The 18,321-nt window shown below is 41.6% G+C and overlaps 1 protein-coding gene across 5 annotated transcripts in view; it reads left to right on the top strand.

Moving 5' to 3' along the window:
* Nucleotides 1-5,002: 5,002 nt before the first annotated feature.
* The window catches only part of EDA (ectodysplasin A), a 397,501-nt gene continuing 384,182 nt past the window's right edge, over nt 5,003-18,321 (top strand). The window contains exon 1 of one of the 5 annotated variants that reach the window (XM_059883546.1): nt 5,003-5,703. In XM_059883546.1, the coding sequence (XP_059739529.1) occupies nt 5,308-5,703 (396 nt within the window). In that variant the 5' untranslated portion in view covers nt 5,003-5,307. The remainder of the gene's footprint in view (nt 5,704-18,321) is intronic. The other 4 variants (XM_005228033.5, XM_005228034.5, XM_005228032.5 and 1 more) reach the window with 4 other exon arrangements.

Raw genomic sequence — 18,321 nt, 5'->3', positions numbered from 1 at the left:
ACTATATGATCTTGGAAAAGTCATTCTATCTCTACCAGCTTTAGTTTCCTCCCCTCTTAAATAAGGGCTTCTCAGGTGGTGCTAGTGCTAAAGAATCCGCTTGGCAATACAGGAGACACAAGAGATGTGGGTTCGATCCCTGGGTCAGGAAGATCCTCTGAAGTAGGAAATGGCAACCCACTCCAGTATTCTTGCCTGGAAAATTCTATGGGCAGAAAAGCCTGGTGGGCTACAGTCCATGGGTCACAAAAAGTCAGACACAACTGAGCACACACACACGCACCTCTTAAATAAAGGCAAATGGCCACTCCATTCACCACAAAGAGTTGTTTGGAAGAGGTGACAACCTGTAAAGACACAGCCAAAGGTTTTCTTAAAGCCCTACTCTGCCAAAAACTGAATTTGTGATCTCACTATGGTGGTCCTGATGTGCCATGTATCAATAGCTCTGTGGAATGTGCAGTTTATTTCTAGGCTACTTGATGGTCTGAATGGTGGAACTGATACACATTGCAGGGGATATAGATGCAAATGACATTTTGCCAACAACAAGTTCTTCTATTTTTGAATGAAAAATTCTTCTCTTGAAGTGAGAGGCTCTCCATATGCTCAGCCTCCCTGTGAGTAGCCAAAGGCTTTATTGGAAAAATGAATACTCCATGTTAATGTTGTGCCATCTTGCTCTCTTACACCAAGAGGCATGTTTATCTCCTTATCGCTGCTTCATGGATTTCTGCAAACATTTCTATGCCAGTCATGGCTATAGTCATTTCCTCCAGCAAGTTAGAGGTCTGCTGCTTTTTCTCTTCTTCAGTGTGTGTTTTACAATTTTTTTTCTAAATACTAAATGTGCTTGGCATTTTATTTTACTTTGCTTTCCATTTAGAACTGTCGTCTTGTTTCCATCAAACCCATACTACTTTTGCCTACAAAACACTGCTTAAAATTCATCTATGCAGAATCTCTAATCCATTAACAAAGATTAGGTAAGCACTCGCTCAAGGTAAGCCCTCTGGGGGTTGAGATGAGGTCCCACCCTTTGAAGAGCAGCAACTGTAATCTGGGGAAAATGAGACACTCATACAGAATGGTGGAAGAATTAGCAATTGTGATTGGCATATTCTAAATGCCAGAGGAATTGTATAGACAGAGTCTCCTGGTTGAGAACACTGTGGGCAGGTGGGGGGTCGAGGAGGGGATATGTGGAGTTGAGCTTGGCCTTGAAAAATGTGCTGATTTTGAATAGGTAAAGGGGAGGGACAGGATATTAGAAGGAGGAAAAGGGAGTAATGTCAGCAAAAGGCATTGAGGTAGGACAATGAGAGACACAGTTATGCAGACAGAATTTTGTCAAGACCTAGCAACAGCATGGCTGGAATGCTAGTAGTGTTAGTCACTCAGTCATATCCGATTTTTTGTGACCCCACGGACTGTAGCCCACCAGGCTCTTCTGTCCATGGAATTCTCCAGGCAAGAATACTGGAGTGGGTTGCCGTTCCCTTCTCCAGAGGATCTTCCAGACCCGGGGATTGAACCCAGATTTCCCGCATTGCAGGCAGATTCTTTACTATCTGAGCCCTACTTTAGGGCCAGATTGAAGGGCTTTGGATGTTGGGCTTTCTGTTACTGTTCTGCAGTCAGTTGATGGCAAGCTATTTAGGCTTACTATACAGAAGAATGACCCTGGGAACCAAATTTAAGCACATTCATCTAATCATAGTACACAGAATGTCCTTGGAGTTGGAGCAAAAGGGTGGTAGTGGCAGCAGCCAGTCTCGTGGGAGAAGAAACTATGACTTCCATCTGGTTTATAACTCTATCTCCCAGGAATCTCACAGTTTCTGCCTGTCTGTCTCTATAAAGCTGAATTTTGGATCTATTTGCTAGTAGGCAAGCGCTAAGGTTGAGAATAGAATATGGAATGTTTGAACCAATTAGATCTGTATTCAAATTCAGACACTGCCACTTAGTTGTTTTGTCAATTTGGATTGGTCATTTAACCTGTCTGGTAAAGGCCTCAGTTTCCTCATCTGTGAAATGTCATAATACTAACTTCACACAGAAGTTAATGAGAAAGGCTGACACATAGGAGATAGAGGTTCAGCCAGTGTTCTTTACCTTCCTGATCCACTCCTATAATTAGCTGTGTGGCTCTTTCTTTTTCTCTGGGGGTGTTGCTGCATGTAAAATGAAAGAGCTGTTCCTTTCTGCTTTACCATACTGGAATAAATCCCCTTGCCTATCCACAAACCCATCTCACTAGTTCTCCTTTCTCTCTCCTCTTAATCTACCAGGGAAGGAATTCAATCATTTCTTCAATAAATATTTATTGAGAGTCTATTGTGTCAGGTACTGCTCTTGGTCTGGTATATAAAACAGTGAACAAAAACACAAAAATCTCTGCTCTCCTGGAACTGATATTCTAATTGTGGCTTCTTAGGAGTCACACAATAAACACATATCCAATACATCAGATGATGATAAATGCTAAGAAGAAAAACACAGCCAAGGAAGGGGACAGAGAGTGATGGGAAATGAGCCAGGGAAAGATTCTCTAACAAGGCGACATCTAAAAAGAGACCTGGGAGAAGTGAGGGAGAAGCCATGCAGTTAGCTGGGAGAATAGCATTCCAGATTAAAAGAAATATAGGTAAAAAGACTCTTAAGTGGGGGCATGCTTTTCAAGTTCAAGGAACAGCAAAAGGGTCAATGTGTTTGGAGTAGAGTGCAAGGAAATAGTAGTGGGAGGAGAGATGGCCAGCAATCAGATCACGTAGGGCCTTGCAGGCCAAGGTAAGGACTCTGAGAGAGAAAGGGAGCCATTGGAGGATTTGGGGCTGGTAAAAGAATCTGACTTAATACTTTAACAGAAAGTTTCTTACTATAGGGTAGGGAATAGATTGTAGAGTGGCAAGGACAAAAGTAAAAAGCTTGGAGACCTGAGAGAAGGCTAAAGTAGTAATCCAATGAGAGAGTATGAGTGTTTGGACTGTGGTGGTAACCAAAAGATTGTAAGAAATGGTAAGGTTCTGGATCTATTTTAAAGGCAGAACTTATAGGATTCACTGACAGATTGGATGTGGGGTATGCAACCAAGTCAAAATGTCAATGATATCACAGATAAAACACAACATTATAGCTGTTTAAGTTTAAACTTCTCATTTTACAGTTGGAGAAACTAAGGTACCCCAAAACAGTGACTTGCTCAGAGTGACCCAGCAAACCAGTGTCAGGGTCAGGTCTACTGGTTTCTAGTCCAGTATTCTTTCTAATAATTCTGGGCAGTAATAATTAAGGTAAATCAGCCTGGCAGTTCCCCCAGCGAGCATCTAGAATTCCTTGACTGAACAAGCAGGACTTGAGATTGGCTAAATGCTCCTTTTTTATTTTATTTTCATTATGATGATAGTCTTTGAAAACTTTGTATTTCATCCATAAGGGCTAATGAGGAGACACAAAGATATTTCTGAAGCACTGAGGCCATACATTAAGTGTCTGAAAGAAAAAATTGGCTGTGGCTGATATATTTAAGATTTATGATTTCTGTAATCTCAGGACTGACCTCCCCACCATATGCTTTGCTTTCGTTCTTTTTGTTTCTTTTCTCCTGTATTCTTTCTTACTTCCCCTTAATTTTCTTCTTTCCTGCCAGCCTAGGTCTTCAGTTCGGCTCAGTCATCAGTCATGTCTGACTGTTTGTGACCCCATGGACTGCAGCCAGGCTTCCCAGTCCATCATCAACTCCTGGAGCTTACTCAAATTCATGTCCATCGAGTCAGGTCTTAGGCCTACCCTTTTCAGGTCAATAAGACTGCTAATTATTCCTCACATGGGAATATTCCTCACATAGTGACCAAGAAGCATACATACTTCCCCTGCTATGGTCATTTGGCTCTCTATAATCACAAACTAATGACTCTTGTCAATTTTGACTCAACTAATCCTTTCCATACTTCATTTCAGGGTCTATTATTCTGACATTTGCTACTTTTTAATTTGTTTTTCTGTTTGTTTTTTGCTCTGAACCCTTTTCTGATTGGTGCAGCTATTGATGATACTGTAGTTGCAGCAGTGTACATCTGGAACACTTGGCCGACTTGTTGAACTTCCCCCAGGGACTACTCCAGGGAGAGGAGGAGAGGGGTGGAGAGGCCAGAACAGTTGCCTGCAAATAGAGATGCCAGTACTGTGGACCATGCTTGTAAAGAAATCCACCTTATTCTGGACCTCAGTTTCCCCATTTGCTTATTGAAGGCACTTGTTCTCCACTCCAAACTCCTGTTGCAGTGGAAGAGGAAAACTACTCTGGTTGTGGATTCTCTCCTACAGCACTTTCTACACTGTAAAGGGATCAATACGTTGAAATAATATACCAAGAAATCTTAGGGACTGTTTTATCTTGCATGAGGCAGCATCACTTTAGTCCCACCTGGCACAGATGGGCTTCTTACGCTTAGACTGAGGCCCCAGACTCACTCCAGGACCCCATTCTCACTCCCTTTGGCTCTCAGGCTCCTGGGTCTCCTTTTCTTTTGGCGGGCCATTGAATTGCAAACACAGCAGGCATGGTTTCATTCCAAACCCAGGACTGTTTTAATTAGTTTAACGTCTGTTAAACGCTTTGAAGATTGAAAGAAACAGATAAGTACTGGATGATGTTATTAACAACTGCAGTTAATTGCAAACATTTCTATTAATACTAGTTTCCGCCTCCTTTTCTTTGCTCTAGTTTCCTTCCAAGGTTCCCCAATTCTTCTCAGCCTCCCTCGCCTCGACTCCTCCTCTCCCCTCTCCCCCAACCCCGAACTGGCGCTCAAGGGTTAAATTGGGGCGGAGTCCAGGGATGAACGACAGCCGCAGTCACCAACTGGAACAGGGCGAGCTAGAAGAGCTGGGTGGGGCCGCGGGACAGAGGCGAACCCACACGCCCCCAGGCCCCGCCCCGCGGCTGGAGGCCCCGGGTGGAACTGTAGGGGGCGGAGCGGCGAGGCTTGGCGGGCCCGGTGGTTGGGCGTACCAGCACCCGCTTGAGGCACGGGGCGGGGTCGGCCGGGGCCTCCTCCCTCATTCCCTCGGCGGGCCGAGCCGCCTGTCCCTCCCTCCCCTCCTCCTCTCTTTCCCACCCCTCGGAGAGGAGCTGCACATGAGGCTGCTCCCTGCTGGGTCCCGCCCAGCCTCCGTCGCGCAGGAACGGGTCCCTGCAGCCCCCAGCCGATGGCAGGACAGTAGCTGCCTGTCAGGGGTCGCGAAGGGCTGAGGCAGACGCGGCGGCTCCCGGGCCTCAGAGAGTGGGTGTCTCCGGAGGCCATGGGCTACCCCGAGGTGGAGCGCAGGGAACCCTTGCCCGCGGCAGCGCCGCGGGAACGCGGGAGCCAGGGCTGCGGCTGTCGCGGGGCCCCTGCCCGGGCGGGCGAAGGGAACAGCTGCCGGCTCTTTCTGGGTTTCTTTGGCCTCTCCCTGGCCCTCCACCTGCTGACGTTGTGCTGCTACCTAGAACTGCGCTCCGAGTTGCGGCGGGAACGGGGAGCTGAGTCCCGCTTCAGCGGCCCCGGTACCCCCGGCACCTCGGGCACCCTGAGCAGCCCCGGTGGCCTCGACCCCAACGGTCCCATCACCCGCCACTTCGGGCAGCGGTCTCCGCAGCAGCAGCCGCTGGAACCGGGAGAAACTACGCTCCCCCCAGACTCCCAGGATGGGCACCAGGTGAGTCACTCTGGAGGGGCAGGGCCCCCTCACCATGTGCGCAGGGCGGGGGCCGGGGAAGGACTCTGCCACCTCGAGCCAAGTTCGACGGCTGGACCGGGGAGGTGGTGGGCGAGCCAGGGAGAGGTCGCCTGGGGGCAGGTTGTCCTCGGTCCCTGGCCCAACTCACCCTGAGTCTCTCTGGACCCCCGGACTTGGGAACTCTGGCCGGCGCCCGCCGCCCCCGGCTCCGGCTGCCTCGGGAAGAGTTGGCGGCGCTCCCGGCCGGGCCGCGGCGCGAAGGTGCGGGCGCTGCCCCCCTGGCCGACTAACGGCAGCAGCCTGGCCGTTCTGCTCCCGGTGAGATTCTCCGCCCGCTGTGCTTGTTTTTTCGTGTCCAGAGCTGATGCCAGCACTAGCAGACTCTCGTTTGGAGTTGGAGCTGTAAACAGCTGTAATAACTGCTCCACGCCCGTTGAAACAACTTTGAACCGTGTTTTCCGCGCGGGGTCCTGGTGCGCTGACCAGATCGTGGACTTGTTCACACTTACCTGCAATTTGAGACGAATTGTCCTGGGTAATTTAGTGAGGATCAGCGCCCCTGAAGAATTCTGGTAGAAATATACCGTCTTGTTAGACAACTTCTGAAACAGCAAATCTCTTTATTTAGGGAAATTTAGTGCACTTAAACTAAATATTCTCGTTTGCCATATTTTGTCTCATGTAAAACTTAAGAGAAGCAGCCAAGGATCTTTTTGAGGTGGTTGAAGAATAACAGTCAATTTGTTCCTCTTGAGGAAAAGGGGAAGTTGTGCAAATAAGCTCCTTGAGGTGAGCGACCCAGGCCTTCTGTATTTACTACCACATTTAGAGTCATTGCCATACTGTATAACATTGTTAGTGATACTCTGACCACTCATCCAAAGCTGGTGTTGCATTCATGATAATGCTGTAATATTAGGACTGACACAGTTTCTACATTGTAAAGTTGTCCTGAGCCTTAAAATGTTTTGCTAGCACACTTCAACTTATATCAGTTTATCAGAGAAGTGAATCAATAGACATGCTTCTGGTACTTGAAACTTTAAACACTGTACTACACGATAATTAACTAGGATTCTGGTTCCCTTTATCCACCCTGCATCCCTGACTATACCCAGTAGAAATACTTAGCAGCTGAACTTTGGTATTCTGTGAAAAGATGGATTGAACTTCCTTAGTCAGATAGTTGCCAAGGCTTTTTGGCATTCAGAATTGACAGACCTATGTTTGTAGGTTGAGGACTAGCAGAACAGCTGTATTCTGGGGATTCTGTGATGGTATGGGATTCTCATATGGTCTATAATGACGTTTAGTTGCCTTTGCATGGTACTTGAAATAGTTCTGTCTAGGTTTAAATACAGTGCCCTATCTTCTGTCCTTTATTCTTTCTGTTTCAGTCTTTTCGAGGAGTAGAAATAAGCATACTGGCTCTTTACATTTACTGACATCAATTGGAGTTAGAGTTTTTTGTGAATTATGAGGAGCCATGAGTCCATTTGATCACTCACCTTGGAGAACACATAATTCCTATGGGGAAAATGACTTATCTAAAGTCATACAACTATGATCAAAATTAGAATGGTAGCTGGTCTCTTTGCTCCCAGTTCAGTTCCCATTCCACAATATACTACTTTCTGGAGACTTTTTGTCAGGTGGCTGGGTAGAGCTTTGTAACTTTTACAAAGTAGTTTGCATCATTTTTTACTCTACCTTCATTTTAGCCAGACTAAGTTTAACCATGTATTCCTTATTCTTCCTGAACTTCACTTTCAGGAGAATTAGAGTATGCTTTGAAGGAATTTTAGCCCAGAACGAACTTAAGATTTAAGGATATTAGTTTTAGTATACCAAACCAAAAAAAAAAAAAAAGGAAATGTTGATTGGCTAGTAAATTGATACTGCTACATCTTGGGTAAAATTTTCAGTGCCCTGGTGCACCCTCTGCTGGCTTTGCAAGGACATTCAATTGCAGTATTGCTGACAGTAAAGATTCTACATTGTGCTGACAGAATCTGATTCATAAATAAGGAAGTAAACAGCCTCATGGGATTTGGCCACGTAGGTCATATTTTTATATTTCAGTTTTCAACACAAACAGCTGCTGTTACAGCAACTCTTAGATGGAGAGGAAGAAAGATAAAAATATACACCCTTCCATGGGCAAAACACTCAGGTTTCACACCAGTTTATCTGCAAGGAGTGCAGGCAAACTGATAAGAATAAATTGCAGGAAGATGTCATGAGACCAAATAGGGAGAATAGTCACAGGTAGGTGACCTCATTGTACCAGGTCATGCAAACCTATCCATGCTATGAGAGGATAGGCTCAGTTATGACTCAAGAAAGGAATCTAGAAGTCACTGAAGATGTATGTATGCCATCTTTCAATTTTAAAACTTTAAAAACAGAATAGAGAAGGAAATTAGGGCATTCAGGATACATAGCAGAGAGATTCAGGATACAAAATACATACTCCTAGGGACTTATTAGAAAAGCCTCCCCAGTGGAGACAGTTGTTCATGATAAAAAATGAAAGGGTCACTGTGGACCTTCTGGAATCATGCCTGTCTCCTACAGCTGGAGTAGCTGAGTATCTGGAGGTTTATCTGGATACTCACTGGAGATGATCTCAGGAACTATTATTATAAATACATCTCATCAGTCTCTGAGTCAGATAATACACAATATTATTGTTAGAGTAAAATAAAAATCACTGTTTATGAATCTGTGAAGAAGGTGGCCCAGTTGTGACTGTGGTCCTAAAAGCCAAGAATATGGTGGGCATTAACAGGAAGAGTGTTGAAAACAATGATGAAACGAAACTCTTATCATTTCCCTGTAAAAGACGAAAAGTGGATTTGCATTCACAATCACATAGGTAATCCTGGTGGCTGCTCATCAAGAAAAACTTAACAGCTCATACAAATCCCCAGAAGCCAATCTAAATTGATCAAAGTGTTGGAAGGATTTTCTAGTTGTTTTTTTTTCAGTCTGTAGAGAGAGCAGTAGAGAGAAGGATATGATCAAAGTATACTAAACCATGAGAGAGATGATGTAAGTTTAATGTACTGGTGTAATTTAACAATATAGTTCAATAAATAGGAAGCCTTCTATGAGCCAGCCACTATATTAGTTATTCAGTTCAGTTCAGTTCAGTCAGTTTAGTTGCTCAGCTGTGTCTGACTCTTTGAAACTCCACGGACTGCAGGCTTCCCTGTCCATCACCAACTCCCAGAGCTTGCTCAAACTCATGTCCATCGAGCTGGTGATGCCATCCAACCATCTCATCCTCTGTTGTCCCCTTCTCCTCCTGCCTTTAATCTTTCCCAGAATCGGGGTCTTTTCCAATGAATCAGTTCTTCACATCAGGTGCCAAAGTATTGGAGCTTCAGCTTCAGCATCAGTCCTTCCAGTGAATATTCAGGACTGATTTCCTTTAGGATGGACTGGTTGGACCTCCTAGCAGTCCAAGAGTCTTCTTCAACACCACAGTTCAAAAGCATCTACTCTTTGGCACTCAGCTTTCTTTATAGTCCAACTCTCATATCTATAAATGACTAGTGGAAAAACCATAGCTTTGACTAGATGGACCGTTGTTGGCAAATAATGGCTCTGCTTTTTAATATGCTGACTAGGTTGGTCATAGCTTTTCTTCCAAGGAGCAAGTGCCTTTTGATTTCATGGCTGCAGTCACCATCTGCAGTGATTTTGGAGCCCAAAAAACTAAAGTCTGTCACTGTTTCCATTGTTTCCCCATCTATTTGCCATGTAGTGATGGGACCAGATGCCATGATCTTAGTTTTCTGAATGTTGAGTGTTGAGCCAACTTTTTCACTTTCCTCTTTCTCTTTCATTAAGAGGTTCTTTAGTTCTTCTTCACTTTCTGCCATAAGGGTGGTGTCATCTGCGTATCTGAGGTTATTGATATTTCTCCCAGCAATCTTGATCCGGGCTTGTGTTTCTTCCAGCCCAGCGTTTCTCATGATGTACTCTGCATAGAAGTTAAATAAGCAGGGTGACAATATACAGCCTTGACGTACTCCTTTCCCAATTTGGAACCAGTCTGTTTGTTGTTCCATGTTCAGTTCTAACTGTTCCTTCTTGACCTGCGTACAGATTTCTCAGGAGGCAGGTAAGGTGGTCTGATATTCCCATCTCTTGAAGAATTTTCCACAGTTTGTTGTGATCCACACAGTCAAAGGCTTTGGTGTAGTCAATAAAGCAAAAGTAGATGTTTTTTTGGAACTGTCTTGCTTTTGCAATGACCCAACAGATGTTGGCAATTTGATCTCTGGTTCCTCTGCCTTTTCTAAAACCAGCTTGAACATCTGGAAGTTCACGCTTCATGTACTGTTAAGGCCTGGCTTGGAGAATTTTGAGCATTACTTTGCTAGCATGTGAGATGTGTGCAATTGTGTGGTAGTTTGAACATTCTTTGGCATTGCCTTTCTTTGGGATTGGAATGAAAGCTGACCTTTTCCAGTCCTGTGGCCACGGCTGAGTTTTCCCAATTTGCTGGCATATTGAGTGCAGCACTTTCACAGCATCCTCTTTTAGGATTTGAAATAGCTCAACTGGAATTCCATCACCTCCACTAGCTTTGTTCGTAGTGATGCTTCCCAAGGCCCACTTGGCTTCGCATTCTAGGATGTCTGGCTCTAGGTGGGTGATCACACCATCGTAGTTATCTGGGTCATGAAGATCTTTATTGTATAGTTCTTCTGTGTATTCTTGCTACCTTTTCTGAATATCTTCTGCTTCTGTTAGGTCCATATCATTTCTGTCCTTTATTGAACCCATCTTTGCATGAAATGTTCCCTTGGTATCTCTAATTTTCTTGAAGAGATCTCTAGTCTTTCCCATTCTATTGTTTTCCTCTATTTCTATGCACTGATCACTGAGGAAGGCTTTCTTATCTCTCCTTGCTATTCTGCATTCAAATAGGTTTATCTTTTCTTTTCTCCTTTGCCTTTAGCTTGTCTTCTTTTCACAGCTATTTGTAAGGCCTCCATAGACAACCATTTTGGCCTTTTGCATTTCTTTTTCTTGGAGATAGTCTTGAATACTGCCTCCTATACAATGTCAGGAACCTCTGTTCAAGGTTCTTCAGGTACTCTGTCAGATCTAATCCCTTGAATCTGTTTGTCACTTCCACTGTATAATAGTAAATGATATAATTTAGGTCATACCCGAATGGTCTAGTGGTTTTCCCTTTCTTCAATTTAAGTCTAAATTTTTCAATAAGGAGTTCATGATTTGAGCCACTGTCAGCTCTCGGTCTTGTTTTTGCTAACTGTATAGAGCTTCTCCATCTTTGGCTGCAAAGAATATAATCAATCTGATTTCGGTATTGACCATATGGTGATGTCCATGTGCCAAGTCATCTCTTGTGTTGTTGAAAGAGGGTGTTTGCTATGACCAGTGCATTCTCTTGGCAAAACTCTGTTCTTTGCCCTGCTTCATTTTGTACTCCAAGGCCAAATTTGCCTGTTACTCCAGGTAACTCTTGACCTCCAACTTCTGCATTCCAGTCCCCTATAATGAAAAGGACATCTTTTTTGGTTATTAGTTCTAGACGGTCTTGTAGGTCTTCATAGAACCATTCAAATTCAGCTTCTTCAGCATTACTGGTTGGGGTATAGACTTGGATTACTGTGATAATGAATGGTTTGCCTTGGAAATGAACAGAGATCTTTCTGTCATTTTTGAGAATGCTCCCAAGAACTGCATTTCGGACTCTTGTTGACTATGATGGCTACTCCATTTCTTCTAAGGATTATCTTCATTACCTCCACCATACTTTGGTCTCATGTCAAACAACAGGGAGGGAACACAGCCCCGCCTATCAACAGAAAATTGGATTAAAAAGTTACTGAGCATGGCCCAGCCTGTTAGAACAGGACCCAATTTTCCCCTCAGTCTCTCCCATCAGGAAGCGTCCATAAGCCTCTTATCCTTATCCATCAGAGAGCAGACAGAATGAAAACTACAGTCACAGAAAACTAATTCAAACTGATCACATGGACCACAGCCTTGTCTAACAATGAAATTATGAGCCATGCCATGTAGGGCCACCCAAGATGGATGGGTCATGGTAGAGAGTGCTGTCAAGACATGGTCAATGGAGAAGGGAAGGGCAAACTACTTCAGTCTTCTTGCCTTGAGAACCCCATGAACAGTATGAAAAGGCAAAAAGATATTAGGTATTAGGCATATTTAAATGGTTGGAAGATTATTTTGTGGGGTAGGCAAATAAAGGTAGTATCTCATTCAGTTTCCCTAAGAGATACTCTGATTGGAACTCTTAAGGTTTAACTGCTTAGAAAAATATGTTTGTGTATATTTATAATGGTTTATTGAGAACTGTTAGCAATATTTGGAGTATGTCCCTAATTATTTGAGGTGAGCCTGTCATTAAGAGCCTCTTGATGAAAGTGAAAGAAGAGAGTGAAAAAGTTGGCTTAAAACTCAACATTCAAAAACTAACAGCATGATATCCATTCCCATCACTTCATGGCAAATAGACGAGGGAACAATGGAAACAGTGACAGACTTTAGTTTTTTGGGCTCCAAAATCACTGGAGATGATGACTGCAGCCATGAAATGAAAAGGCACTTGCTCCTTGGAAGTAAAGCTATGACCAACCTAGACAGCATATTAAAAAGCAGAGACATTACTTTGCCAGCAAAGGTCCATCTAGTCAAAGCTATGGTTTTTTCCCCTAGTCATGTATGGATGTGAGAGTTGGACTGTAAAGAAAGCTGAGTGATAAAGAATTGATGCTTTTGAACTGTGGTGTTGGAGAAGACTCTTGAGAGTCCCTTGGACTGCAAGGAGTTCCAACCAGTCCATCCTAAAGGAAATCAGTCCTGAATATTCATTGGAAGGACTGACGCTGAAGCTGAAACTCCAATACTTTGGCCACTTGATGCAAAGAACTGACTCATTGGAAAAGACCCTGATGCTGGGAAAGATTGAAGGCAGGAGGAGAAGGGGACGACAGAGGATGATATGGACAGATGGTATCACCGACTCGATGGGCATGAGTTTGAGCAAGCTCTGGGAGTTGGTGATGGACAGGGAAGCCTGGCGTGCTGCAGTCCATGGGATCACAAAGAGTCGGACATAACTGAGCAACTGACTGATTGAGGTGATGTCATTGAAGTTAACCTTAACTTTGCACAAAACATCTCTTGGTTTAACTGGATAGGACATTAGTGTATCTAGATTTGATATTAATTATTAGGGCCAGTTGATCAAGAAAATGACTAGGAATCACTAAGTCCAAGAATTATTTTAGCGGAATGGGATCCAGATAAAATCATTTTCTATAGGTTTCAATTTAAACTTTCAGTGTGATATTGAAGGCTTTCGATGAACTTGCTCCATTATACCTATCCCATTTGGTCTCTTACTAATCTACTCCTGCAACCCGCCCACCATATTCTGTCTTGGAATCATTCTCCAGTTGTTATTGCTGTTTTTATGTTTAATAAATTTTGTGTTTTTATATTAGAGCTCCTTCTTTTTTGTTCTTTTTCCACAATACTTGACACAGTGCTGGTTATAGTTGGGATACCTGAATACTTGTCAACTTAAATATTATTTGGGGCCTTTGGAGATGTTCATATAAAACAAAGTTTTGTAACAGGCCTGTTTTCCTCAGGTCTTGCTAAGCCTATGAATTGTCACCTATGCTTAGGTGAGTAGATAGCTCCACTGGTAATATTTCACTGGTTTCTAGAATCATTAGACAGTGAAATGGAGAAGATTACCTCTATGATGGTGGAAAAAGTTTTCTGTTGTGTATCATTTGATGTTCTGTTTTATTTGCATTTGGGTCTTATCTCTTTCTTTTTCTCTTAGATCTTGTGAAAAATAACTTGTAATTTATCTGTGACTACCTTACAGAGAAGATCTCTTTATTCCAGAGAACTTCTGAAGCCATTTAATTCCCAAGAACATTACCAAGAAAACCTACTTGCCTTGCCTGCAGGGTGCCCTCATAGAGGGTCATTTTCATCTGACTGGTCTATAAATACTCATCGCTTAGCTCTTCTTTTTTCCCCCTACTTTTTTTATTGAAGTATACATACAGAAAAGGTCACAAATCGTAATTGTACAACTTGATGAATTACTATAAAGTGAATACACTAGTGTTACCAGAACTCAGGTCAAGAAATAAAAGTATTGGTAGCATCTCATAACCCCCATCTTACGCCCCAACCCTATCACTATACCATCTTCCTTCTCCAAAGTGAATGACTATCCTGATGTCTAACATCATAGAGTATTTTCCCATTATGAACTTGATATAAATGAAATCAAACAGTACATATTCTGGGGTGGCTTTTTTTGGCTCAGTGTCATGCTTTTTTGATATCCATGATGTTGCATGCAAGTGTAGTTTTTTATTTGTATTACTGTATATTATTCACTTGTTTGAATATACCACAGTTTATTCATTCATTCTATTGATAATGGATTTTGGATTGTTCACTGTTTGGGGTTAGTATAAATAACAGTACTATGAATATTATTACACAGGTCTTTTGGTTATATGTACTTGAATTTCTGTGGGGTATATACCTAGGATTGGAATTTCTGGGTCATAGGGAATGCATATTTTCAAATTTATTGATAATGACAGCTTTTCTCAGTGATTGTACCAATTTGCATTCCCAATGTATGGCAATATATGAGAATTCTAGTTATTCCACATCCTTGCTAATACTTGTTATTGTCACTGTTTAAATTATAGCCATTCTGGTGGGTCGGTTTGTAGTAATACCGCATTGTGATTTTAAATGGCATTTCTCAGAAGATTAATGAAGTTGTACTCCTTTTCATATGTTTATTATGTTTGGTTATCTTCTTTTGTGAAGTGCCTATACAAATCTCTTGTATATTTTTATTGGATTGTTTGTTCTTTTCTTATAAATTTGTGGATTCTTTTTAATTTTAGATTTTTAAAAATTAATTTATTTTTTATTGAAGGATAATTGCTTTACAGAATTTTGTTGTTTTCTGTCAAACCACAACATGAATCAGCCATAGGTATACATATATCCCCTCCCTTTTGAACCTCTGTCCCATCTCCCTCCCAATCCCATCCCTCTAGGTTGATACAGAGCCCCTGTTTGAGTTTCCTGAGCCATACAGCAAATTCCCACTGGCTGTCTATTTTACATATAGTAATGTAAGTTTCCATGTTACTCTTTCCATACATCTCACCCTCTCCTCACCTCTTCCCACGTCCATAAATCTATTCTCTATGTCTGTTTCTCTAAATAAATTCTTCAGTACCGTTTTTCTAGATTCCATATATATACGTTAGAATATGTTATTTATCTTTCTCTTTCTGACTTCACTCTGTATAATAGGTTCTAGGTTCATCCACCTCATTAGAACTGATTCAAATGCGTTCTTTTTTTATGGCTGAGCAATATTCCATTGTGTATATGTACCACAACTTCTTTACCCATTCATCTGTCTATGGACATCTAGGTTGCTTCCATGTTCTAGTTATTGTAAATGGCTGCAGTGAACATTGGGATACATGTGTCTCTTTCAATTTTGGTTTCCTCAGGGTATATGCCTAGGAGTGGGATTCCTGGGTCTTATGGTGGTTTAATTCCTAGTTTTTTAAGGAATCTCCATACCGTCTTCCATAGTGGCTGTGTCAATTTACATTCCCACCAACACTGCAAGAGGCTTCCCTTTTCTCCATACCCTCTCCAGTATTTATTGTTTGTAGACTTTTTGATTATGGCCATTCTGACCACTGTGAGGTGATATCTCGTAGTTTTGATTTGCATTTCTCTTATAATGAGTGATGTTGAGCATCTTTTCATGTGTTTGTTAGCCATCTGTATGTCTTCTTTGGAGAAATGTCTGTTTAGGTGTTTTTCCCACTTTTTGATTGGGTTATTTGTTTTTCTGGTATTGAGTTGTATGAGCTGCTTATATATTTTGGAAATTAATCCTTTGTCAGCTGTTTCATTTGCTGTTATTTTCTCCCATTCTGAGGGTTGTCTTTTTACCTTGCTTATAGTTTCCTTTGCTGTGCAAAAGCTTTTAAGTTTAATCATGTCCCACTTGTCTACTTTTTTTTTTCCCCATTACTCTAGGAGGTGGGTTATAGAGGACCTTGCTTTGATTTATGTCATTGAGTGTTCTGCCTATGTTTTCCTCTAAGAGTTTTATACTTTCTGGTCTTACATTTAAGTCATTAATTCATTTTGAGTTTATCTTTGTGTATGGTGTTAGGAAGTGTTCTAATTTTATTCTTTTACATGTACCTGTCCAATCCCAGCATCATTTATTGAAGAGACTGTCATTGCCTTATTGTGTTATTCTTGCCTCATTTGTCAAAAATAAGGCACCCTTAGGTGCCTGGGTTTATTTCTGGGCTTTCTGTCTTGTTCTATTGGTCTATATTTTTGTTTTTGTGCCAGTACCATAGCATACTTGATGACTGTAGCTTTGTAGTGTAATCTGAAGTCAGGAAGGTTGATTCCTCCAGCTCCAGTTTTCTTTCTCAAGACTGCTTTGGCTATTCGGGGTCTTTATTGTTTCTATATGAATTGTGAAATTTTTGTTCTAGTTCTGTCACGAATGCTGTTGGTAATTTGATAGGGATTGCATTGAATCTGTAGATTGCATTTTGTAGTATAGTCATTTTCACAATATTGATTCTTCCTACCCAGGAACATGGAATATCTCTCCATCTGTTTATGTCATATTTGATTTCTTTCATTAGTGTCTTATAATTTTCTGTGTACAGTTCTTTTGTCTCCTTAGGTAGGTTTGTTCCTAGATATTTAATTCTTTTTGTTGTAATGGTGAATGGGATTTATTCCTTAATTTCTCTTTCTCATTTTTCATTGTTAGTATATAAAAATGCAAGTGGTTTCTGTGTATTGATTTTATATCCTGTAACTTTGCTAAATTCACTGGTTAGCTCTAGAAATTTTCTGATACTATCTTTAGGGTTTTCTATGTGCAGTATCATGTCATCTGCAAACAGTGAGAGCTTAATTTCTTCTTTTCTGATCTGGATTCTTTTTATTTTTTTTTCTTCTCTGATTGCTGTAGCTAGGACTTCCAGAACTATATTGAATAATAGTGGTGAAAGTGGACACCCTTGTTTTGTTCCTGATCTTAGGGGGAATGCTTTCAGTGTTTCACCATTGAGAATAATGTTTGTTGTAGGCTTATCATATATGGCCATTACTATGTTAAGGTAAGTTCCTTCTGTGCCCATTTTTTGAAGAGTTTTAATCATAAATGGGTGCTGAATTTTGTCAAAGTTTTTTTTTTCTGCCTCCATTGAGATTATCATATGGTTTTTATCTTTAAATTTGTAATATGGTGTACCACATTGATTGATTTGTGTATATTGAAGAATCCCTGCATCCCTGGAATGAACCCAACTTGATTATGGTGTATCAGCTTTTTGATGTGTTGCTGAATTCTGTTTCCTAAAATTTTGTTGAGGATTTTTACATCTATGTTCATCAGGGATATTAGCCTGTAGTTTTCTTTTTTTGTGTTGTCTTTGTCTGCTATTGGTATCAGGGTGATGGTAGCCTCATAGAATGAGTTTGGAAGTATTCTTTCCTCTGCAATTTTTCAAAAGAATTTTAGAAGGATAGGCATTAGCTCTTCTCTAAATGTTCGAAAGAATTCTCCGGTGTAGCCATCTGGTCCTGGGCTTTTTTTGGGGGGAGATTTTTGATCACAGCTTCAATTTCAGTGCTTGTGATTGGGTTGTTCATAATTTCTATTTGTTCCTGATTCAGTCTTAGAAGACTGAACTCCTCTAAGAATCTGTCCATTTCTTCCAGGTTATCCATTTTATTGCCATATAGTTGTTCATAATAGTCTCTTATAATGCTTTGTATTTCTCCATTGTCTATAGTAACCTTTCCCTTTTCATTTCTAATTTAGTTGATTTGATTCTTCTCTTTTTTTCTTGATGGGTCTGGCTAAAAGGTTTGTCAATTTTGTTTATCTTCTCAAAGCACCAGCTTTTAGCTTGAAAGAGATGGGAATACCAGACCACCTGACCTGCCTCATGAGAAACCTATATGCAGGTCAGGAAGCAACAGTTAGAACTGGACATGGAACAACAGACTGGTTCTAAATAGGAAAAGGAGTACGTCAAGCCTGTATATTGTCACCCTGATCATTTAACTTCTATGCAGAGTACATCATGAGAAACGCTGGGCTGGAAGAAACACAAGCTGGAATCAAGATTGCCAGGAGAAATATCAATAACCTCAGATATGCAGATGACACCACCCTTATGGCAGAAAGTGAAGAGGAACTAAAAAGCCTCTTGATGAAAGTGAAAGTAGAGAGTGAAAAAGTTGGCTTAAAGCTCAACATTCAGAAAATGAAGATCATGGCATCTGGTCCCATCACTTCATGGGAAATAGATGGGGAAACAGTGGAAACAGTGTCAGACTTTATTTTGGGAGGGCTCCAAAATCACTGCAGATGGTGACTGCAGCCGTGAAATTAAAAGACGCTTACTCCTTGGAAGGAAAGTTATGACCAACCTGGATAGCGTATTGAAAAGCAGAGACATT

The sequence above is a fragment of the Bos taurus genome, chromosome X, assembly GCF_002263795.3.
Source record: "Bos taurus isolate L1 Dominette 01449 registration number 42190680 breed Hereford chromosome X, ARS-UCD2.0, whole genome shotgun sequence".
Lineage (NCBI taxonomy): Eukaryota > Metazoa > Chordata > Mammalia > Artiodactyla > Bovidae > Bos > Bos taurus.
The sequence above is the reverse complement of the archived record's forward strand: the minus strand, read 5'-3'. Positions and strand labels throughout refer to the sequence as shown.